Source organism: Maniola hyperantus, chromosome 1 (assembly GCF_902806685.2).
Source record: "Maniola hyperantus chromosome 1, iAphHyp1.2, whole genome shotgun sequence".
NCBI classification, from domain to species: domain Eukaryota; kingdom Metazoa; phylum Arthropoda; class Insecta; order Lepidoptera; family Nymphalidae; genus Maniola; species Maniola hyperantus.
In genome coordinates, this window is record NC_048536.1 from 1,253,355 (window position 1) to 1,273,875 (window position 20,521).

Sequence of the window (20,521 nt, forward strand, 5' to 3'; positions counted from 1 at the left end):
CCAATCCGCACATAACCAGCGTGGTAGATTACGGCCAAAACCCTTCTCACTCTGAGAGGAGACCCGTGCTCTGCAGTGAGCCGGTGATGGGTGATGATGATGATGATGATGATGATGAATTGATTCACACACAGCAATGAAAGCCTATAAATCTTTATTGTGCTTTGTATCGTGCACTAAAAAAAAGTATTTAAAAAAATAGTAGTAATAAAATAAATCGTTGTTTTTTTTACATTTAATACATTTTTGTTAAGTATCTCAATTAATACAAAATTACGGTATATTTGAAACTAGTCTGAACACATTCGTAAGAAAATTATATAAAAATACATCATCAACGGCAATATAGTCATATTATATTCTAATTTCTAAACAATTTAGTAAATGCACTGGGGCCAATACGAACCTATATACCTATTTTATACCTAGGTTAGGTATACACTGATCCCACAGAATAATAATTAAATGAATTAGCCAAGCATTGATCCCCTTTAAAATAATTAAAGCTGCAAACACATTGCTGTGTTGTGATGTGTCGTGGTAGACGTCGATTGGAATTAAAACATTTTATACGAAGACTTGCACACCACAATATATAGTACGCAGCAGGTCGAGATAGCAAACGGGATATGAGCGGGACGCCCTGCACACCCGCACGTGACCCGCGCTATCCCGCACTGGGCTAGCTCGGCGGCTGTGTGGGTGTGCGGGGCATCCCCACCCCGATTGCCATCTCGACCTGTAAGGTACCTACTGTAGTCTGTCGTGGCGGTCTAGTCTGGACGGCCTACGCAGCATAGTCAATCCGAAACAACATAAGGTCTAGACTGGCTAATACTAGAGGCGCGATCTAGGACATCATCACCAGCATAGCCCCGACGCTGATCGCCTATGAATAAAACACCATACGTGGCAGAAAGTAATGTACATCGACCTTTAGAAGCAGATAGCGGATTTGTAGATCATTGTCTCTGTCGTTGAGACCGACAAAACGTCATATATAGGTATATAGGTATGAGTGACAGAGACAACGCTCTACGAAGCCGAAATGTCATTCTAAAGGGTGATGTACATGATTTTCGGCCGCGTACTGCAAGTATCGGAAACCTCCGCATATTTTGCGACACACCTCAACACAACTTAATGTGTCTGAAGCTTATGTTGTCTACTTCTCCCACTCAATATTTCGCTATTTTCCACATTAGCTAAGCATTATCCTAAAATTCCCACTAAGTTACACAACACATTTACAATATTAGCGTCAGGTAAACAGTGTGGCTAATTCCGTTGTACACAATTTCTAAACTAAACTAAAATGGCACGTCTAAATCTATTGCTATCCCTTTTATGTTGCTGGTGGAAAAGGATAGCACTAGATTTAGATCTAAGTAAACTAACTTACAGTTTAGTTTAGAGGTTGTGTATAAGAGAATCGGCCCCATTATGCACCTAAATAAAAATCTAGATGACAGTAGGTACAGATGCTGTGCCATAGTTTCCTAAAGCACTCGAAGCGAACGGTTGACTGACACACCAATAGCGTGGCAGCACAGAGACTCCCGTGCCTCACTTCGTACCATTAATTACATCGATATTTTTTTGAGAAGTAGGTAGGTACATATTACAATAAAACTTTTACAAATCATCATCCGCGTGGAAAGGTGCCAAGAATATTGGCTGCATTTCCGCGCTGGAACACCAGGCTGCTCCGTTGCGCAAAAAATGAGCCAGCCCTCCTGTCACCAGATGAGGGTGCCTAATGCCTATTAATCACGGTCAAATGTCTCGTAATATTTTTTTACCACTAACAGCCGTACTCAGAGTCGCTTAATCGTTACTTAAGTTTAGTTAAAACCAGACAGGGATCAGAGACAGAGACAGAGAGACAAACTATATATCTCTCACATAAATCTGTCTCGTTTTAACTCAATCTTAAGTAACGATTAGCGACTCTGAGTACGGCTGTAAGACTCCATGGCCGTAAATTATCGACTAAAAACATCGATATATCATCCATAGCACATATTCAAGATCGGAGAACTTTTTACCTGACACCGACACTGTAACCAATTAATCTAAGTTGGTCTCCATTAGAAAAATAGATCTCACGCAATTTTGCCAAAAAATTCAATATGGCCAGACCGTCATATTTTTTAGTTATTTCTTTAAATTATAAATATAGAATAAAACTGACGGAATTTCTGATGTAGAACCCATCGTCTAATGGAGAAAGATTATGTATGTTCAGCTAACAGCTTCAGTCGATCATAATCTCGAGATGCGTGGAGCCGAAGCGATCCTTGAGGCTGTCCGTGTATCTGATGTTCTTGGCCCACGCCCTGCAGCGGATGTTGATGATCTGGTGCACTGCAAAATGAACACATCTTTACAGCCTAGTTGTGGTTGACGTGGCACAGGGAATGCAAAAGTCCTGCACAACCGCTAGAAAAAAGAACAGAAAAATGTTAACTACTCACACTAGGTGACTAGCTTAACGTAGTACATATTTTTCGTGACAAATCCTGGCAAGGCTGCGTTCGAGCTCCAACAGTATCCTGAATATGATGGCGGGAAAGCTGGATACGCCAATTCTCCAGCATTTCATTCAAGTTCTCGTCCGGTAAATACGCAGGTTGACCGGACGAGGGCTTGAAAGTGATTCCAAAATCTAATTGTTTGCGCCCTATTATGATAGCTGATGTAAAAACAAAAATAATAATAAAATGATTATACTAACATAGTTTTTAAGCATTATACTAACAAAATATACTAACATAGTTTTTAAGTCTTATTTGTACTAACAAAATATGGGTCTTTGTTGCCTTATTAAATAAAGAATTTATTATTATTAAAACTATTATTGGGTGATCCTGAATCCTGAAAGTTTGACAAAAGCGTTAGAATGGCTCACATTTCGGCTTCAGCAGCTGCACAGCGACGAGAGGGCTGAGGTAGCCCGGGGTATTGTCGTAGGGGAAGTAGGTGTCGGGCAGGCCGGGGTACGGCCAGTACTTCAGGGGGCCCAGGGCGTCCACATCGGCTGGTCGTTCCCCCATGCACGACAACCATACTTTACGCCGCTGACGAAAAAACCAGAAAAAAACAAATCAAGCACCATCTCTAAATATATAAAAGGAAAAAGTGACTGACTGATCTACCAACGCACAGCTCAAACTACTGAACGGATTGGGCTGAAATTCGGCATGTAGATAGCTATTATGACGTAGACATCCGCTAAGAAAGTACTTTTGAAAATTCAACCCCTAAGGGGGTGAAATAGGGGGTCGAAATTTGTGTAGTCCACGCGGACGAAGTTGCGAGCATAAGCTATAATATTTTTTAACTGTGTCCTGCAAATAAAATTGTTGATACGTATAACTCTTGAATGCTAAGAACAGGTAACGTTCTTGCAATAGAATAGACAAGTTGGTATAGACAAGGGTATGCTGGCCAAGATATCTGCCAGCTATCCCTACCCATTTTAACTTACTTCTTGTAGTGTTGTAGTGGAGTTGATGTAGTTTGTTATGTCAGGAGGCATTTCAGGAGGCAGAGCTTGCGGATCGTTGTAGAAGTTTGGGTTCCAGTCAAAAAGCTGTAATTTAAAAAAAAATTACATATAAGTAAGTAATTATTGGAGTTATGTGCGTTTTAATTAATTAAATATCACTTGCTTTAACGGTGAAGGAAAACATCGTGAGGAAACCTGCATGCCTGAGAGTTCTCCATAATGTTCTCAAAGGTGTGTGAAGTCTACCAATCTGCACATGGCCAGCGTGGTAGACTATGGTCAAAACCCCTCTCTCTGAGAGGAGACCCGTGCTCTGTAGTGAGCCGGTAATGGGTTGATCATGATGAAGTAATTATCTTCTTAAAAAAACTTGAATAAAAGTTGGATTTTAATCCAACTTAGCCATCAACCAAGGTGGCTGCGCGCTCAAAGAACCAATAACGTCAATATCTACAGGGTGTAACCAGAACGCTAGCAAAAACGAAGACAAGTGGTAGTACCTACTGATGATTACTGATATGATACTACAAAAACAAACTTGTAAAAAAAATATTAACCCTATAATTTTGTAAAAGTTTACGATATATTGCAAATAAAACATCTGACTGACGCTAGACGTCAACGAACGTTGCGTAAGTATGCCAATTGGAGTCAATGCCACGTCGTAGGCGGGGCATTGACCCGAGTTTTGCACGCTGTACATTACGGGTTTGAAAAATACTAAATCACTAAAACTACAAATTGAGGCAAATGGTTATTGGTATTGGATTGTGTTTAAGTAAGTAGTGGTACTGATTCTGAGCACAACCTTATTTTAGAGTATTCGCATACTCTTCTTACTAATGTAATATGAAAAGGACAGACGCAGTTTGACAGTTTTTAATTTTTTTTAGATGTTAAAACCCGTGATTTTAGCGCACAGTCGCGAGCCTACTGTTTAAATTTGTAGCGTGCACTAAAATTTAGAGTCTTTAAATGTAAAGTTCATGTTCTGTCCCTTTTTAGCATTGTTAAAAAGAAAAGGATGCAGACACTCTAAATTTATTAGAGATAGACAAGGGAATCGATGCCAAGTTTAACGCTAAGTTCTGGTTTCAGCCTGTATAATTAAAAAATTATAACCTACCCTATTAAGTTTAATTATAATACACGGAGTCTTGTTCTTGAACCCAAAATGGTTCTCCTTGTTGCAGTCTCCGAACTGGCTGATGTTGAAGGCGCAGACTTCGTTGCGAGGAGGTTTGGAGTGTCCGCAGTCACGCTGGTTCACCCCCTGGTTGATGAGCAGGGTTTTGTTCTCATAGGCTGAAAAGTGTAGAGCATAATTCTTCTAAAGATATAAAAGGAAAAGGTGACTGACTGATAGAAATTCCCGAATCCCCACGGCTTAGGAGTTTAGTACCTTTTGTTTTTAATTTATACCTATTCTTATTAATTTTACAGGGCTCTTACATTTCTAACTCTAAAGTCTAACCTTGCAGCATCAGGATTGAGGAGTTGGGATTCGAAGTTCAATGGTGTAGTCTATGCTTGGCACCAAAAATAATATTGCATCATCCACAGTCTCTGAATCACTATGAGTAGTTTAGGAGTGCTGTACCCTACATCATCAGGGTTGAGGAGTTGGGACTTGGAGTCCAAGCATGAAGTTTTTTTTTTAGATTTTTTTTTATATAGATATAGCGAGCAAACGAGCAGGCGGGTCACCTGATGTTAAGTGATTACCGCCGCCCATGAACATTTGCAGTACCAGAGGAGCCGCCGATGCGTGTCCGGCCTCTTAGGAATATGTTGTTGTTATGGTATTGTTTGGTATTAATTCACAATGAACACTTCCTGAATCTTGATAACTTAGGTGGGTAGTAACCCTGCAGCATCAGGATTGAGGAGTTGGATCCAGAAATTTTTATGGGACGACCACGGAAACATCCTCTGTTGATTAAAAAAATATTTGAAAATCGGTCCAGAAACCTCGAAAAAATCGATGTACATACATAAAAAAAAGAAACGGGCCGAATTGAGAACCCCCACCTTTTTGGAAGTCGGCTAAAATGTAGAAGAAGATTTTCATATACTTACGTGCAAGAAACTCATTGATGTTGTCGACGTATTTCTTGATCTGAGTGTCGTTGTCAGCTTTGTACCATATCAAAGCACCCTGTTCGTATAGAATCGGTCTGTGACCCATGCCTGGATTATCTCCTGAAACAGGTAGGATTTTAAATTACAGCATCATCATCATCATCATCAACCCATCGCCGGCTCACTGCAGAGCACGGGTCTCCTCTCAAAGTGAGAAGGGTTTGGCCATAGTCTACCACGCTGGTCATGTGCGGATTGGTAGACTTCACACACCTTTGAGAACATTGTGAAGAACTCTCAGGCATGCAGGTTTCCTCATGATGTTTCCTTCACTGTTAAAGCAAGTGATATTTAATTACTTAAAGCGCACATAACTCCGAAAAGTTAGAGGTGCGTGCCCGGAATCGAACCCCCGACCTCCAATTAGAAGGCGGACGTCCTAACCACTATCACAGCTTTTACAGCATCATTTTCCATTAAAATTCCATTCAAACACTGGATTGACACATTTGGTTACAAAGAACGCTTGCCCTATGATGCCTGGTATCGACCAGAGAGAGCAAGATGATCAACCGATAAAGCAGATTATTTTTAGATGACGTGATAACTTTTTCACGTCATCTTTCAATAATTTGATTTACAATGAACCAAAAGCCTAATTTGCTATAATCCGCTGAAACAGGTCGAATCTGTATGGTGCAACATGCAGCATGCGAAATGCACCGCCCACCCTCCCACTGCTAAACATGCAGGAAGAAGCAGCCACCAGGCTGCTGCAGGCAGGCAGGTAGGAATAATTTAATTAGTCTGCTAAACACATCTCCTAGTCCATCTCAGCTCTGGCAGATATAGGTACCCTGGGTCAAAGCTAGCGGTGAATTAAGATCCTTTAGGTCATTTGATTTGAAGGTTCGCCAGGCACTACTAATCCTGTGCCTTTTAAAGAGAACTTGGAATATTTATACCAACCAATAATAGAGTCAGCCAGCGTGAAGTAGGGTATCCTCTCGTCCATGGCGGAGAGCAGGCCGCACATGCAGAGCGAGAAGAAGATGATGATGCAGATGTACATCACCAGGTAGATTAGACCTATCACACCTGGAAACAATCAAGATTTTTTTGAATAAAAAGCAAGTGGGTCACCTGATGCTATTTGATTACCGCGGCCCATGAACATTTACGGCACCAGAAGAACCGCCAATGCATGGCCGGCCTTTCAGGAATTTGTTGGTCTGCCCCTTGAATAACCCCATGTTGTAATCTAGTGGGAATACCGCCGAAGGGAGTTGATTCCACAGATTGTCATTATAGGTACCTATAAGTTTAATCGCGTCTAAGTTTAATCGTGTCTGACGCATCGTAGAACTCAAACGGATGAACCGATTGGATTTTTTTCTAATTTTAGTTTGGTTTTTTCCAAGGAGTGTTTACCTTACTAACTACAGTATCATCGTTACATATACATCTTTGTCAAGAACCTCTGGAAAATAGTGGGTAACAAATCGCGTGGTGATGACAAATTTCATACCACAATAAATCGATTCATCGCCCACTGCGCAGGTCCAACTGACGCCTTCCTTCCTTTCCTATAGGTACCTGGTTTTTTGTTTTCCTGTAATTCATAATTCATAATTCATAATTTTTTATTGCAAAAAATACACGTGTAGTGGTGTTACAATATTTTTTTGGAAACAGTGTATTACCAAGTATGGCATGCAATGTTATTAAGTAGGTACAATAAATGTCAATAATATATACCTAATTTAAATAAGTCATCAATAATTAGTATTTTAAAGGAGAATATTGAGTACGAAACAAAATAAAATATTGCGATTACAAAATGTCAATCATTAAAATTAATAAAATATTGTGTAAACAGACATCAAAAGTGGAAAAAAGTATGTCAACATGCTATCATTAAAATTATTATTAGTTATAGTACTTAGATTAGTAATTGTTAACAACAAACACTTTATCCGCCAAATAATCATTTGAAATTTAAGAAGTCATTAACCGAGTAAAAACAATGAAATAATAACCACTCGTGTAGCTTCCGTTTAAATTTAGGAAGTGTCATTTCTTTCATGGCCGTTGGTAGATTATTGAATATTTGAATCGCCATACAAAATGCATTTTGTTTATACAAAGTTAGTTTGATTCTGGGTACAAGCAGTCTATCTTTATGCCTTGTTACTCTTTGTAGAACCTGGCCATGAGTTTCAAAGTATTCGGGATTCTTTTTGACGAAGATACAGACTTCCTTAATGTAGATACAAGGTAGTGGTAATATCTTAAGTTCTTTGAACATGGGCTTACAGCTGTCCAGAAAGTGAGCGTTACATATAGCACGAATGCATTTTTTTTGGACTTTAAAAATTCTATGTGCATCTACTGAGTTTCCCCAGACAACAATTCCGTAACTGAGTACAGACGACACATATCCATAATACGCGCATAGCACCGCTTCTTTACTTGACACTTGCCTAAGTCTTTTTAATGCATACACAAACTTTTCTACTCTATTGCATAGGTCATTAATGTGTTGTTTCCAGGTGCAGTGACGGTCTAATGTAATGCCTAAGAATTTAATTGTGTTGACTTCTTCAATGATTGAATTATTATATTGAATGGTTATAGGTATTTCCCTAGCTTTTGTAGTTCTGAACGCAACAAATTTAGTTTTTTCAATATTAATTTGTAGATTATTATTTTCGAGCCAGTGAACTACTTCCGTAAACGTCTGATTTATATCTGATTGAAACAATTTTTCATCTTTGCATTTAATAATTAAGGTAGTGTCATCGGCAAATAATAAGCAATGATGCTGGGTAACGTTTGGCAGGTCATTTATGTAAAGTAAAAATAAAATAGGTCCTAAGATACTTCCTTGTGGAACTCCAGAACAGTTAGCAATAAAAGAAGATTGAGCGATTAACTTTTCGCCGTTTATTATTTTAGTAATTTTTGTACACTGCATTCGGTTCCTAAGATAGCTTTGGAACCAAGCATTGGCGATTCCTCGTATTCCATATTTATCTAATTTAGAAAGCAGTATGTCGTGATTAACAAAATCGAATGCCTTACTCATGTCTAGAAATATAGTAACTATTGGTATTTTATCATTTATACTTTCAGTGATTAATTTGGTTAGATTGAAACATGCCTTAGTTGTGGAGCTATTTTTTTGAAATCCAAATTGCTCTTTTTTTAGAACTTTTGAATTTACAATGAAGTTAATTAATCTTGAGTACATAGCTTTTTCGAAAATTTTTGAAAATATAGTAATTAGAGCTATTGGTCTATAATTATTCATTTCAGACTTTTCCCCCTTTTTAAATATTGGATTAACTACAGTTTCTTTTAACTTATTTGGAAAACTTCCCAGTTCAAATGACTTATTAATTAGATAACTTAAGGGGACACTAATTTTTTTAACAACTTCTTTAACGATATCTGTTCTGATGCCATCAGTTCCTACGGCGTAACTTTGCCGTAGAGATTTTATGATTTTTACAACTTCATTTGAGTCGGTAGGTGTAAGAAATAAACTATTACTGTTAAATTCTATTTTCTCTTTTATGGTATGACGAACTTTCATCTTAGGTTTATTGGTTAATTGTATACAGTAGTTATTAAAAGATTCCGCAATTTTTTCAGGTTTCGTAATGACAGTATTATCGTTTTTTATGATGTCTATATTAATTTTGGAAGGCAAATTTCCGACTGTATCCTGGATAATTGACCATGTTGCCTTACATTTATTGTTGTGTACCTACCTTTATTTTGTAAAATAATAACACGTCTTGGATTCACACAGGCTCACCACAAAGGTGCTAAACATGAAACAATGATTCTTCATGGTAAACAAACACCCATGTTATCTATAAGTTTCTCATTTTCCATTAGATATTTTAGATTTCCTAGTTCTGTAATTTCCTAGTCACTCATACCTATATGACGTTTTGTCGGTCTCAACGACAGAGACAGTGCTCTACAAATTTGCTATCTCTCTCGATGTAGTATTACTTTCGGCTGCGTCTGTAGTTACTTGTATCTTTTCAGTTGCAAACATCAAAGCAAAGATCGATCTAAATATTTTCGCATAAATAATATCGAAGGCAGGCGAGATTTCACACAAATCTACGTATGCGTTACACTAACCATATTTCCGCTAGTGCATTATATGAATTTATGGTGGCGAAGAGTAAACAGTCTGTGACCGGTTTACTCAGAATGTGCTATTTCAGTTAGGGATCGATTCGATACGACTGTAGGCACTTTACTACTAGAAGTACGTAGGTACGACATACCTATATTTCGCACGGTTTCAGAGTTCTGGCTTAGGCTCATCGCACAGTATAGTCGAGGCGACGCCCTTTTCTTTTTGACGCCCCACCACGGCCGCTGTGCTTTCATCATCATGATCAACCCATCACCGGCTCACTACAGAGCACAGATCTCCTCTCAGAGTGAAGAGGGTGTTGGCCATAGTCTACCACGCTGGCCAAGTGCGGATTGGCAGACTTCACACACCTTTGAGAACATTATGGAGAACTCTCAGGCATGCAGGTTTCCTCACGATGTTTTCCTTCACCGTTAAAGCAAGTGATATTTTAATTACTTAAAAATGCACATAACTCCGAAAAGTTAGAGGTGCGTGCCCGGGATCGAACCCCCGACCTCCGATTGGAAGGCGGACGTCCTAGCCACTAGGCTACCACAGCTTTTTTGTTTGTGCCTTCATCATCATCCACCAATAGACGTCCACTGCTAGACATAGGTCTCTTGTAGGGACTTTCTTAGCCACGGTTTTGCACCGCCTGAATCCAGCGGCTGCCTGCGACTCGTCTGATGTCGTCCCTCCACCTAGTGCGGACTATACGGGACAACCCTCCACCTCCCATGGCCCCACCAACCTCTCGGTTATATGGGCCGAATCGCGGGAGGGCGCCCGTTCGGTACTTGCTCTTGGCATTTTCCCGGGGCGCCTTCTTCACTCCCTACAAATTATTTTGTCTTTTCCTTGTCCCTTATGCTCACTCTCCCCCCTTGGGGGCTAGACGTCACTAACACAGCTGTGATCTCCGCTGCTGCTCCTCCGTGGTGCCGGCCTGGCACCTGCACGCTCCGAGCTGCTTCGCCTCTTATGCCAATGGTGCGCGAATTCCCGTAGCCGGTTGTAGTTCCCCGCCGATGAGACGAGGTCCGTGTAGAAGACCGGCCCCGCTTCCCCGCGTACGATCCCATCCAACATCGTCACTCGCAAGTCCTCATAGAGGGGACACTCCCACAGCACATGGTGCCTATCCTCGTCGCCAAAGCCGCACTCGCACGCCGGGCTCTCGCACAACGTCATCCTATGCAGGCGCGCGCGGAAACAGCCGTGTCCGATGAGGATCTGTGAGGTCTCGTAGTCCGGCGCGACCCAGGTGGCCCCGAGCCTGCCGGATACGTCTGGGAAAAAGCGTCGCAATTCGTCACCTAGTGCGGACTAGAGAGAGAGAGAGAGAGAGAGTTTTCTCTATTTGCATGCTCGAATCTTGACGAACCGCGTCCGTCCGACACCTCGCGCCACTGTCTCGCAGCTTGGTCGTGTGAGCGATACCCATTACAAAGTTACAACCTAGTAACCGCAGGCACAGCAACGCGAGTAAACTATGCCAATGACGTTAGAGTGCTCTAATGGATTGGGTTTTAGTGTTATTTCAATGAAAGAAATATAAACCCTTTCTAAAACACATAAATCTTTTTAGGGAGATCTAAGAAAAGAATCTGACATCTAGACATAGATCCGTGGCCCTACCGCGGTTGTTTGACAGCTACAATGTCACGATCGCAATCATCTCTGATTGGTTAATGCTCGCTCACTATTGGCCACAATGCATTGTTGCAACAAGAATCGCACAAATTTAGCCAATCAGAACAATTGAGATTGTAATAATGATTGATGCAGGTTTTAGACAATCGCCCTACAGTAGGCAACAATGCATTGTGGCCAATAGTGAGCGAGCATTAACCAATCAGAGATGATTGCGATCGTGACATTGTAGCTGTCAAACAACCGCGGTAGAGCCACTGTTATTCCCTGCGACTCGTCTGATGTCGTCCGTCTACCTTCCGGCTTCGGCTTCCAGTGTGAGGTCGCCATTCCAGCACCTTGGGATCTCAACGACTATCGATTTTTCGAACTAAATAATGTGCCCTGTCCATTGCCACTTTAGCTTCGCTTACTCTCAGAGACTATCTCCTCGGTGGTTACTCTAGTTCTCCTACGGATCTCCTCATTTCTTAGTTGATCACATAGAGAAACTTCAAGCTCTCTCCATCGCCCGCTGAGTGACTCTGAGCTTTCTTACGAGGTCCATAGTTAGCGACCATGTCTCTTGTGTGTGTGCTTATGTATAATGTTGTTACTTTTATTTAACTATACAGGGTGTAACCAGAACACTGGCAAAAACTTAGCGTTTGTTATACTAGGACCTAGATACCTAAACACAATCCAATACCAATAATCATTTGCCTCATTTTGTAGTTTTAGTATCTTTCAAACCCGCGATGTATAGAGTCCAAAACCGACGCGGCATTGACTCCGAGTGGCCTACTTACGCAACGTTCGTTGACCTCTAGCGTCAGTCAGATGTTTTATGTGCAATATGTCGTCAACTTTTATAAAATACAGGAGTTTTTTATATAATTTTTCGCGTTTTTTTGTGCTATATCAGTAATCATCAGTACTATCACCTGTCTTCATTTTTGCCAGCGTTCAGCGGGGCGATTGTCTAAAACCTGCATCAATCATCATTACAATCTCAATTGTTCTGATTAGCTGAATAGGTATGTGCGATTCTTGTTGCAACAATGCATTGTGGCCAATAGTGAGCGAGCATTAACCAATCCGAGATGATTGCGATCGTGACATTGTAGCTGTCAAACAACCGCGGTAGGGCCACTGGTTACACCTGTATAAGTATATCATGTATAGTCAGCAAATAAATAAAAAGTGTAAGTACTAGTCATAGTTAAGGGTTATGTGTCCATTGGTGTGGATTGAAGCGAGCGGGCCGAGTGTATCCCGGGCAAACACTTACGTCCCCTTTTATTGTTCACACTTTGTTCACACTGCGCGTCAGTGTTCGGTATGTATAAAATATATTCTCTACTCAATGAATTACAGATACTATTCTAGTAGTATAACTGAATATTATAACTGAAACTAGCTTATGCTCGCGACTTCGTCCGCGTGGACTACAAAATTTCAAAACCCTCTTTCACCCCCTTAGGGGTTGAATTTTCAAAAATCCTTTCTTAGCGGATGCCTACGTCATAATAGCTATCTGCATGCCAAATTTCAGCCCGATCCGTCCAGTAGTTTGAGCTGTGCGTTGATAGATCAGTCAGTCAGTCAGTCAGTCATTCAGTCAGTCACCTTTTCCTTTTATATATATAGATTATATTATAACTAGAAACTATATTATAAGAATTATATTATAATATAACTGAATACCTATACAGGGTGTAACCAGAATGCTAGCAAAAACTTAACGTTATTGTTTTACTACCTAAACACAATCCAATACCAATAACCTTTTGCCTCATTTTGTAGTCTGACTCGCACTTGGCCGGTTTTGTTCAGTGGTATCTATCGTCATAATATTATCGACGATAGAGTTTCTAGTATTTTACATATTTAGTTCATTGGTTAAGATATCTGTTGTCACTTTCAAGGATCCGTCATCAAGGTAAACCGTCCGCATATATACCTACCTATTTAAAGACTTCATATTGAGGTCTTTGTCTCAAAACCTCAGTAAATAATTCTCGACTCTAGTATCATAAGGTCGGATGTGTACCTCCGACCAAACTCACTTTTTTACATAAAGGTAATGAGCATTTCGGGCTCTTTCTGCCAAGCTGACACCAGTATTTCTATCTCTTTTCGTTGCAAAGATAAATACATGCATAATGTCGTATCTGAACACATTCTAAAAATTTGGAGAACCATAATAATATTTTTTGACTTGCGTATGTATGCACCAAAGCAATGGAGAAAAATGATAGATGTATTTTGAGTTCGACCATTATGCTACGAAATAAGTTTATTTGTAATACTAGCTGGTACTGCAGTTACGCACTTCTGCTTCTAAAATATGTAATAATTTTGTTAGGTAAAATCACAACAGATGTTATGCTTCGAATTTTTTGTATTAATATTTGGACTGTAAATCATTTAAGACTTTTTGCCTTGTAATATAAATAATTTTGCAATAAAATTCATGGAAGTAAGTTGAAATAAAGCTTTTTGTTTGTGACTACATTAAAGTTGATGTGATTAATAGGTAAGAGATCCATCCTATTTCACCAAAATTTTGGACTAAACTGCGGGAAAAAAGTAAAGAGCCAGAATAAAGCTGAAGACATTTTGAAAATGTAGACTAGAAAATCTTTTAGGACCACGAAAATCACACCATGGAAATCTAAACATATATTATAATAATACCCCACTAAGCAAAAAACCGTGCATTTATGGTGTTTTTTATGATTCATAGTTCAAATCATCAGTTCAAAATTTATTGCCCTAGTTTTTAAGGTAGCCTTAAAAAATTAGAGTACCTAATCAATTTTTTTCTTCTTTACCCGTCTTATAATCGACCGAATTTGATATTAATCGAGAGCAGAAATTATAAGGCACCTACAATATGTGATGATAGTGATTCTAACGAAACATACCTAATTATAGGAAGCTTTAGATTATGTTAATTTAAATATAAATGTAGTATAAATTAATTTATTAATTTAACAACTAATAAAAGTGAAAGTAAAAAAATAAAAAAACTTAACTAAAACACGAAAGAAACAGTTTAAAAAGTATCTGTTAAAAAGAACAGTCGAAACCGAAGCAATGGAGTTTTCAAGAAAGCAGAAATTATTTTTTTTATTACAAAAGTGGCAATGCCGGATTTGACTAACAGTAAATCCTTATACCTGCGTAGTTTCTGCACCTTAAAAACGATTCATGATGCTACCAGCAGTGTTGCTACTTTAATGTGGTCTGAAAACATCAGCTGCAGCGGAAGGAATAAAACAGTATCTTGTCTTATTTCATTAATCTACTAGAGAAGAAACAAAGTATTCTCGAAATTGTTGAAGAATTAACTTTGTGGTCTGATAACACACACACGACACAATTATCAGACCACAAAATCGGAGCATGATAATCGTTATGGCTTACTTATGATTATTATAAGGATTACCACACTAAAAGGTGATAAATCACAAGCTTTATGCTAAAATGCAACATGTACCTACGTGGAGTAAGATGTAATCCATGCACAAATAGAAAAAAAGGGAACAGCTGAAAACAATGCAGATTACTAAACTAAGAGATTGGTCACAGTTTACAAGAACATCCGAAGGAACAAAACTTTTTGATAAGTTTGATTTGGCACTACAACATATTTTTAAAGACCACATCCCTTTACAAAGGTGATATATCAGGACCGTTTGTTATATCAAAAAAAAAATAAGAACGGCGGGGATTTTCAGATTTCGGAATATATTACCTGGCTACAACTAACGCAATAATGTTGGGTGTTATTATTTTATAAAAACTACTTTAAAGAAGACTTTTTTGTACTTCATTAGTATGTTATAGGTACATATAAACTTAAAATTCTTCCCCGCTTTCGCCCAATATACGACATAATGAGAAACCATTATCCACTGTAAAATATAACCAACTTTTGCAGTAGGTACCTGCTGACCTCCATTCTTACTTTACGTACCTAATCATTATAAGGAAAATCAGGCTATGTTGGCATGTTTTAGATTTCTGTATTGATGTAACCGTCATGTATGCAATTCCACAAAAAATGTTTGGCCCACTGTAGGTTTCTAATTACTTTGTAATATTTTTTTTGGCCGTTGTTTTTAATTAATGGGCTTTATTTGTGAATTTGTAAATGTTATTTTCATTCATTCAGAAGTCACAAGGTTTACACGGATGCAATGGTCAGACTATCGGGCGAATGCAATTATTATGTTTCAGATCTAACTAATCAGTTTCAGAAAAATCAGATAGGTACATTGTTGCTATCTCACAAAACTCCTAAATGATTTTTGTGAGATAACTACTGTGATCTTTTGTCCGAATATTACTTATGTATAATCAGTTAAGACGTATTATGAAATATTAAGTAATAGATCCGACTTTTATTTCAAATTTGTAATAGTAAAAATTGCAGCCATAAAGTCGGTTTACAACTTATGCACACAATTTTTAGCACAGTTACGAATATTACCAGCATAAAGTCGCATATCGTCCATTTTGAAGAAATTGTGAGTTTATATTTTATTTATTAATGATAAAGTATTTCTAGTAATGGTTAATGATAGGTACAGTTAAGTGTTAAATATTACAAAAACAACTGAAATTGTATCTCTAGTAGTTTAGAAATTATGACCCGATTTCCCTAGCATTTTTGTTTTGGCTCTCCTGAAAAGTAGCAAAAATCCACATCCGACCTTATGATACTAGAGTCGAGAATTATACTTACTGTTTTTGTAAAAATAAACTATTTCCCAATTTTTAGTGGAACCATTATTAAAAATAAATGCTCACTTTTTTGACGATTGAGATATTAAAATATGCTCACTTTTTTGACGATTGAGATATTAAAATATGCTCACTTTTTTGACGATTGAGATATTAAAATATGCTCACTTTTTGGACGATCGAGATATGAAAAGGTGCTCACTTTTTTGACGATTGAGATATTAAAATATGCTCACTTTTTGGACGATCGAGATATGAAAAGGTGCTCACTTTTTTGACGATTGAGATATTAAAATATGCTCACTTTTTGGAGGATCGAAATAATATATTAAAATATGCTCACTTTTTGGACGATCGAGATATTAAAATATGCTCACTCTTTGGACGATCGACATATTAAAATATGCTCACTCTTTGGACGATCGACATATTAAAATATGCTCACTCTTTGGTCGATCGAGATATTAAAATATGCTCACTTTTTGGACGATCGATATAATTAAAATATGCTCACTTTTTGGACGATCGATATAATTAAAATATGCTCACTTTTTGGATACTTAATTATCCCTCTTGATCGTCCAAAAAGTGATAACTTATAAGAGCACAGCGCTCATCAGTCACCATCACCACCGTGCCAGCTGGAGGTCGTATAGCTAGTCTTAACTCCTAACTGCTAATAAAATAAAATAAATCAATTAAACTTTTACAAGTATTTTTGAATCGTCAGCTGCATCTACCACTGGTTCGGAATGCCTTTCCTACCGAGAAGAACCAGCAAGAAACTCGGCGGTTGCTCTTTTCATATAGTGTCTTTTCGTATAGGGTGTAATAGATACTTCGCTATTGTACCTATACTACAGTATAGGTACAATAGCGAAGTCCGGGGTGAGTGGCCGCCCCGCCCTGGTGTCTGACGCGACACGATGGGAGAGGCTGCATGTTGCCAATCAATTAAAGAAAACTAATAAACGAATGGAAACTTTCTATGTAAGTTCCCATTAGGTACTTTCCATAGGGGACAGTTTTAGCAAACCGTATTTTAGGGCGAAACGACTAATATTAGACCCGGCTAAAGGTTTCTTTATGATGACAGAGATTTAGGGTAGTTTAGTTCGAGCATTCACGCTGAAAAAAAAAGCTGTGATAGCGTAGCGATTAGGACGTCCGCCTTGTAATCGGAGGTCGGGGGTTCGAACCCGGGCATGCACCTCTAAATTTTCGAAGTTATGTGCGTTTTAAGTAACTGTAAAAGTTTTCTTTCACCGTTCAAGGGAACATCGTGAGGAAACCTGCAGGCCTAAGAGTTTTCCATAATGTTCTCAAAGGTCTGTGAAGTCTACCAATCCGCACATGGCCAGCGTGATAGACTATGGCTAAAACCCTTCTCACTCTGAGAGGAGACCCGTGCTTTGTAGTGAGCCGGCGATGGGTTGATCATGATGAAACCCGACCCCCGTCTGCGACAGGTCGAGATGGCAATCGGGGTATGAGGCGAGGGGACGCCACGCACACCCGCACGTCATCTATCCCGCACCGGGTTAGCGCGGGAGCTGTACGGGGCGATCCCTCCCCGATTGCCATCTCGACCTGTCTCGTATTAAGTAATTTCATAAGCAAATTCTTTCCTTTCCAAATCCAGCAAATCTGCATTTAGACAGAGCAGTTATTTTCAGATCTTTTTACAACATGACGTACGAATGTACAGAAAGACCATCAAAATATTTTATTAAACAAGATCATGAAATATGCAATACGCTTACATTATATCTATCATATTTTATAGCTTACAGCGAATTTAGATTTTAACCCCTGACGCAAAAGGTCTTCCAAGTATTTCTGTGACGCCTCAGTCTGTCTATCTATGGCATAGTAACTCCCAACGAACGAAGTTTTCCTGTGGTTTTTTTAATTTGAAAAATTTTCCTTTTCCTCGATCGAAGTGAAGGAAATCAGGCTATAAGAGAGCAAGATTTCTTTATAAATTTTGTAGGTACCATTTAAAAGAGCAAGCGAAGTGAGCGTGAATTTCTTTTCTTTAATTCTACAGAAACCATCCTATGTGGTATTTTCTTTTATAATAACTTTTGCTCTATATTTGGCTTTACTAAATTTACTGATCATTTTTTTTTTTATAAAGGACTGGACGAATAATTTGGAGGTTTTTTTAGAGTTATTAGAGACGAGACCCCCTGCCTGATGCCTTAGCCTTAGTTAGACCGCCTAGGTTTAGGTTTCGACTTTCAGTATTTCGAAGCCCCCCAAACGTAAAGACGGGACTGGTTTTGGAGGAACTGTGTGCAAATGGCTTTAGCAATAGAATGTAACCATTTACAAAGCCGTAGAATTTGATTGATAGTTCAAAATAGCTTGCATTGAAACCATTAATAACATATCGTTCACGTGGCAAGTACGAAGTTATTTGCGAAAGATTGTTTTTCGTACCTACTGTATTTGTTTGTATTTTCAAGATCATAATTTTTTGCAACCTATAGGTATATGTACCTATGCTCTATATTTTTAGATGTGGAATAAACTATAAAATCTAAGTATCAAGCTTTAAAAAATTAATTAAAATGGTGGTATGAACTCAAACCGTTTCAAAAACTCATAACATAATAAGTAGGTATTATATTTTTTAGATCCTACTACTATTTTTTTTTTAATTAGTCTTTATCTAAGTACATATTTACACTTAGATGCTCATACCGCTTTCTCAACAACGCTCTACAAAGCCGACATGTGATTCTAAAGGTCGATGTACATTACTTTCTGTCGCGTAGGTACTGTACCTACCTATTAGACATGCATAATTGCATACCTAATGCATAACGAAATATATGCAATTCGAAATATTTTAGTAGACAGTTTACAAGTTACAAAGTTACTAGCTAGTATTAGATGTGGGTAGACATTGTATGATTCCTATTCGACATAATATAAGAGGGTATAAGTAGATAGGTGTATTTAGTTAGGCACGCACTAGTAAGTAGGTACAATGTATTTTACTAATTAACTTTTGCAAGCATAGCTTCATTTTTTATTATTATTAAAAAATGCAGCATTAGCCTCCATTTTTCTTTTGTTTTCGTTATCATGTATTTACAGGAATGATTTTCTGCGCATAACAGACCTGTAGTTATAATTCTAGAGCGCCCATTCTTTTCTCGTCTTTTAGGCATTGACCTCATTGTCCGCTAGAAAAGGCTCCCACCAGATACTTAGTTTAAGTACTTTAGAAAGTCCTGAACTCCTCATCAAAAGTTCTTTTTATGAACAATTTTTTAGTCTAAAAACTTCTTTTAGGTTGGTTTTTATTAACAAAGTTCAACTTTTAGTAAAATAAAGAGACTTTGCCTAAGTGCTAACTAAGTTTAACTTTCAATTAAAAAAACAAAGAGACTTTGCCTAAGTGCCACAGACACCATTTTCATAAAAATACCTTGGAGGAGGAGAATGATGTTAAATGCAAGATTTTTTTTTATTTTTTTAATAATAAATCCTACCTAAAGTAACTTTGAAAAAATTAAAAAGTCTCTTACCCCATCTCTTCCCAGTCCGTCCGAGAAAGGTTCTCTCCTCAGGGTTCCAGATCGCGTATTGGACCCTCTGGAAGAAAGGCCGCTGAGGGGGTCTCCGGCTGTAGTTCACCACTCCATTGGGCTTGTCCGCTCCCATCCTGGACTCACCACGAAATGAACTGAGCGGCTAAAGAACCGACAATGATGATATAAAGTATAGATGCTACAAAGTTGTAGTTTTGTTGGTAGTTTATGCCTAAGAGGTTTGTGACTCTCAGAGGACATAGTATAGAGACTGATCGATGATTTCTTTATTTATTTTAGTGCCAACTTTATGAGAACATTTTATTCTACGAATCCCGAAAACTACCACCACAGCCACCAGTTTCCCTTCAAAACAAGCATTTTATGCACGCTTTCCGCTCCTTACATTACATTTCACGCTTCAGTAAATCCGTATTCCGTAATCCGGCGTGTCAGTATGGACAATTCCGACGAAGATACGGCTAACGCGTATACGAGCTTATAAGCACATCTACGCTCATACGAGATGCAAATTAGAGAAAACCCGCGCATACGCGCATAATAAATTTTCTAGCTGTAACAACTCTAAACTAATCAAAACGGAAATCGTCGTGCATATTAGTTTTACAGTTTCATTTTTAGTTCAGAAATTCAATACCTAGGAATTCTTTACACTTGCGTCTGACTGAAAACTTGTGCTTTGAAAACTTCCGACTCGTTGTAGACAAAGAGAGTACCTAGTTAGGTACACTTTATGTCTATGATATAAAAATATCATATGATGGAATTCATACTAACTGTTGACATTAGGCATAATTTTCGAATTGAGCA

General features: G+C 38.4%; 3 protein-coding genes across 4 annotated transcripts in view; 2 read left to right on the top strand and 1 right to left on the bottom strand.

Moving 5' to 3' along the window:
• Window positions 1-20,521, top strand: part of EMC5 (ER membrane protein complex subunit 5) — a 216,113-nt gene that overhangs the window by 157,761 nt on the left and 37,831 nt on the right. The gene's annotated exons all lie outside the window — the stretch shown is intronic.
• The window catches only part of LOC117984634 (sodium/potassium-transporting ATPase subunit beta-2-like), a 176,072-nt gene that overhangs the window by 8,190 nt on the left and 147,361 nt on the right, over window positions 1-20,521 (top strand). The gene's annotated exons all lie outside the window — the stretch shown is intronic.
• On the bottom strand, window positions 138-19,853 carry LOC117982555 (sodium/potassium-transporting ATPase subunit beta-2-like). 2 transcript variants are annotated; one of them, XM_034968923.2, is made up of 7 exons: window positions 19,688-19,851; window positions 6,563-6,691; window positions 5,591-5,713; window positions 4,638-4,816; window positions 3,491-3,595; window positions 2,912-3,080; window positions 138-2,367 (listed from the first exon to the last, which is right to left on the bottom strand). In XM_034968923.2, the coding sequence occupies exons 1-7, from the start codon at window positions 19,821-19,823 to the stop codon at window positions 2,258-2,260; spliced, it is 951 nt and encodes a 316-aa protein (XP_034824814.1). In that variant the 5' UTR covers window positions 19,824-19,851; the 3' UTR covers window positions 138-2,257. The 2 variants fall into 2 exon arrangements, with proteins under 2 accessions (XP_034824814.1, XP_069356961.1); XM_069500860.1 differs by having other exon boundaries at window positions 2,259-2,695; window positions 19,688-19,853.

Bases quoted from the DNA above. Each gene is read 5' to 3' on its own strand.
- LOC117982555 (XM_069500860.1), bottom strand. From the start codon at position 19,823: ATGGGAGCGGACAAGCCCAATGGAGTGGTGAACTACAGCCGGAGACCC. The intron at 6,692-19,687 runs GTAAGAGACTTT...GATTGTTTCCAG, and splicing joins ACGGACTGGGAAGAGATGGG to GTGTGATAGGTCTAATCTAC. The intron at 2,696-2,911 runs GTGAGCCATTCT...TTTTTACATCAG, and splicing joins GCAGCTGCTGAAGCCGAAAT to CTATCATAATAGGGCGCAAA.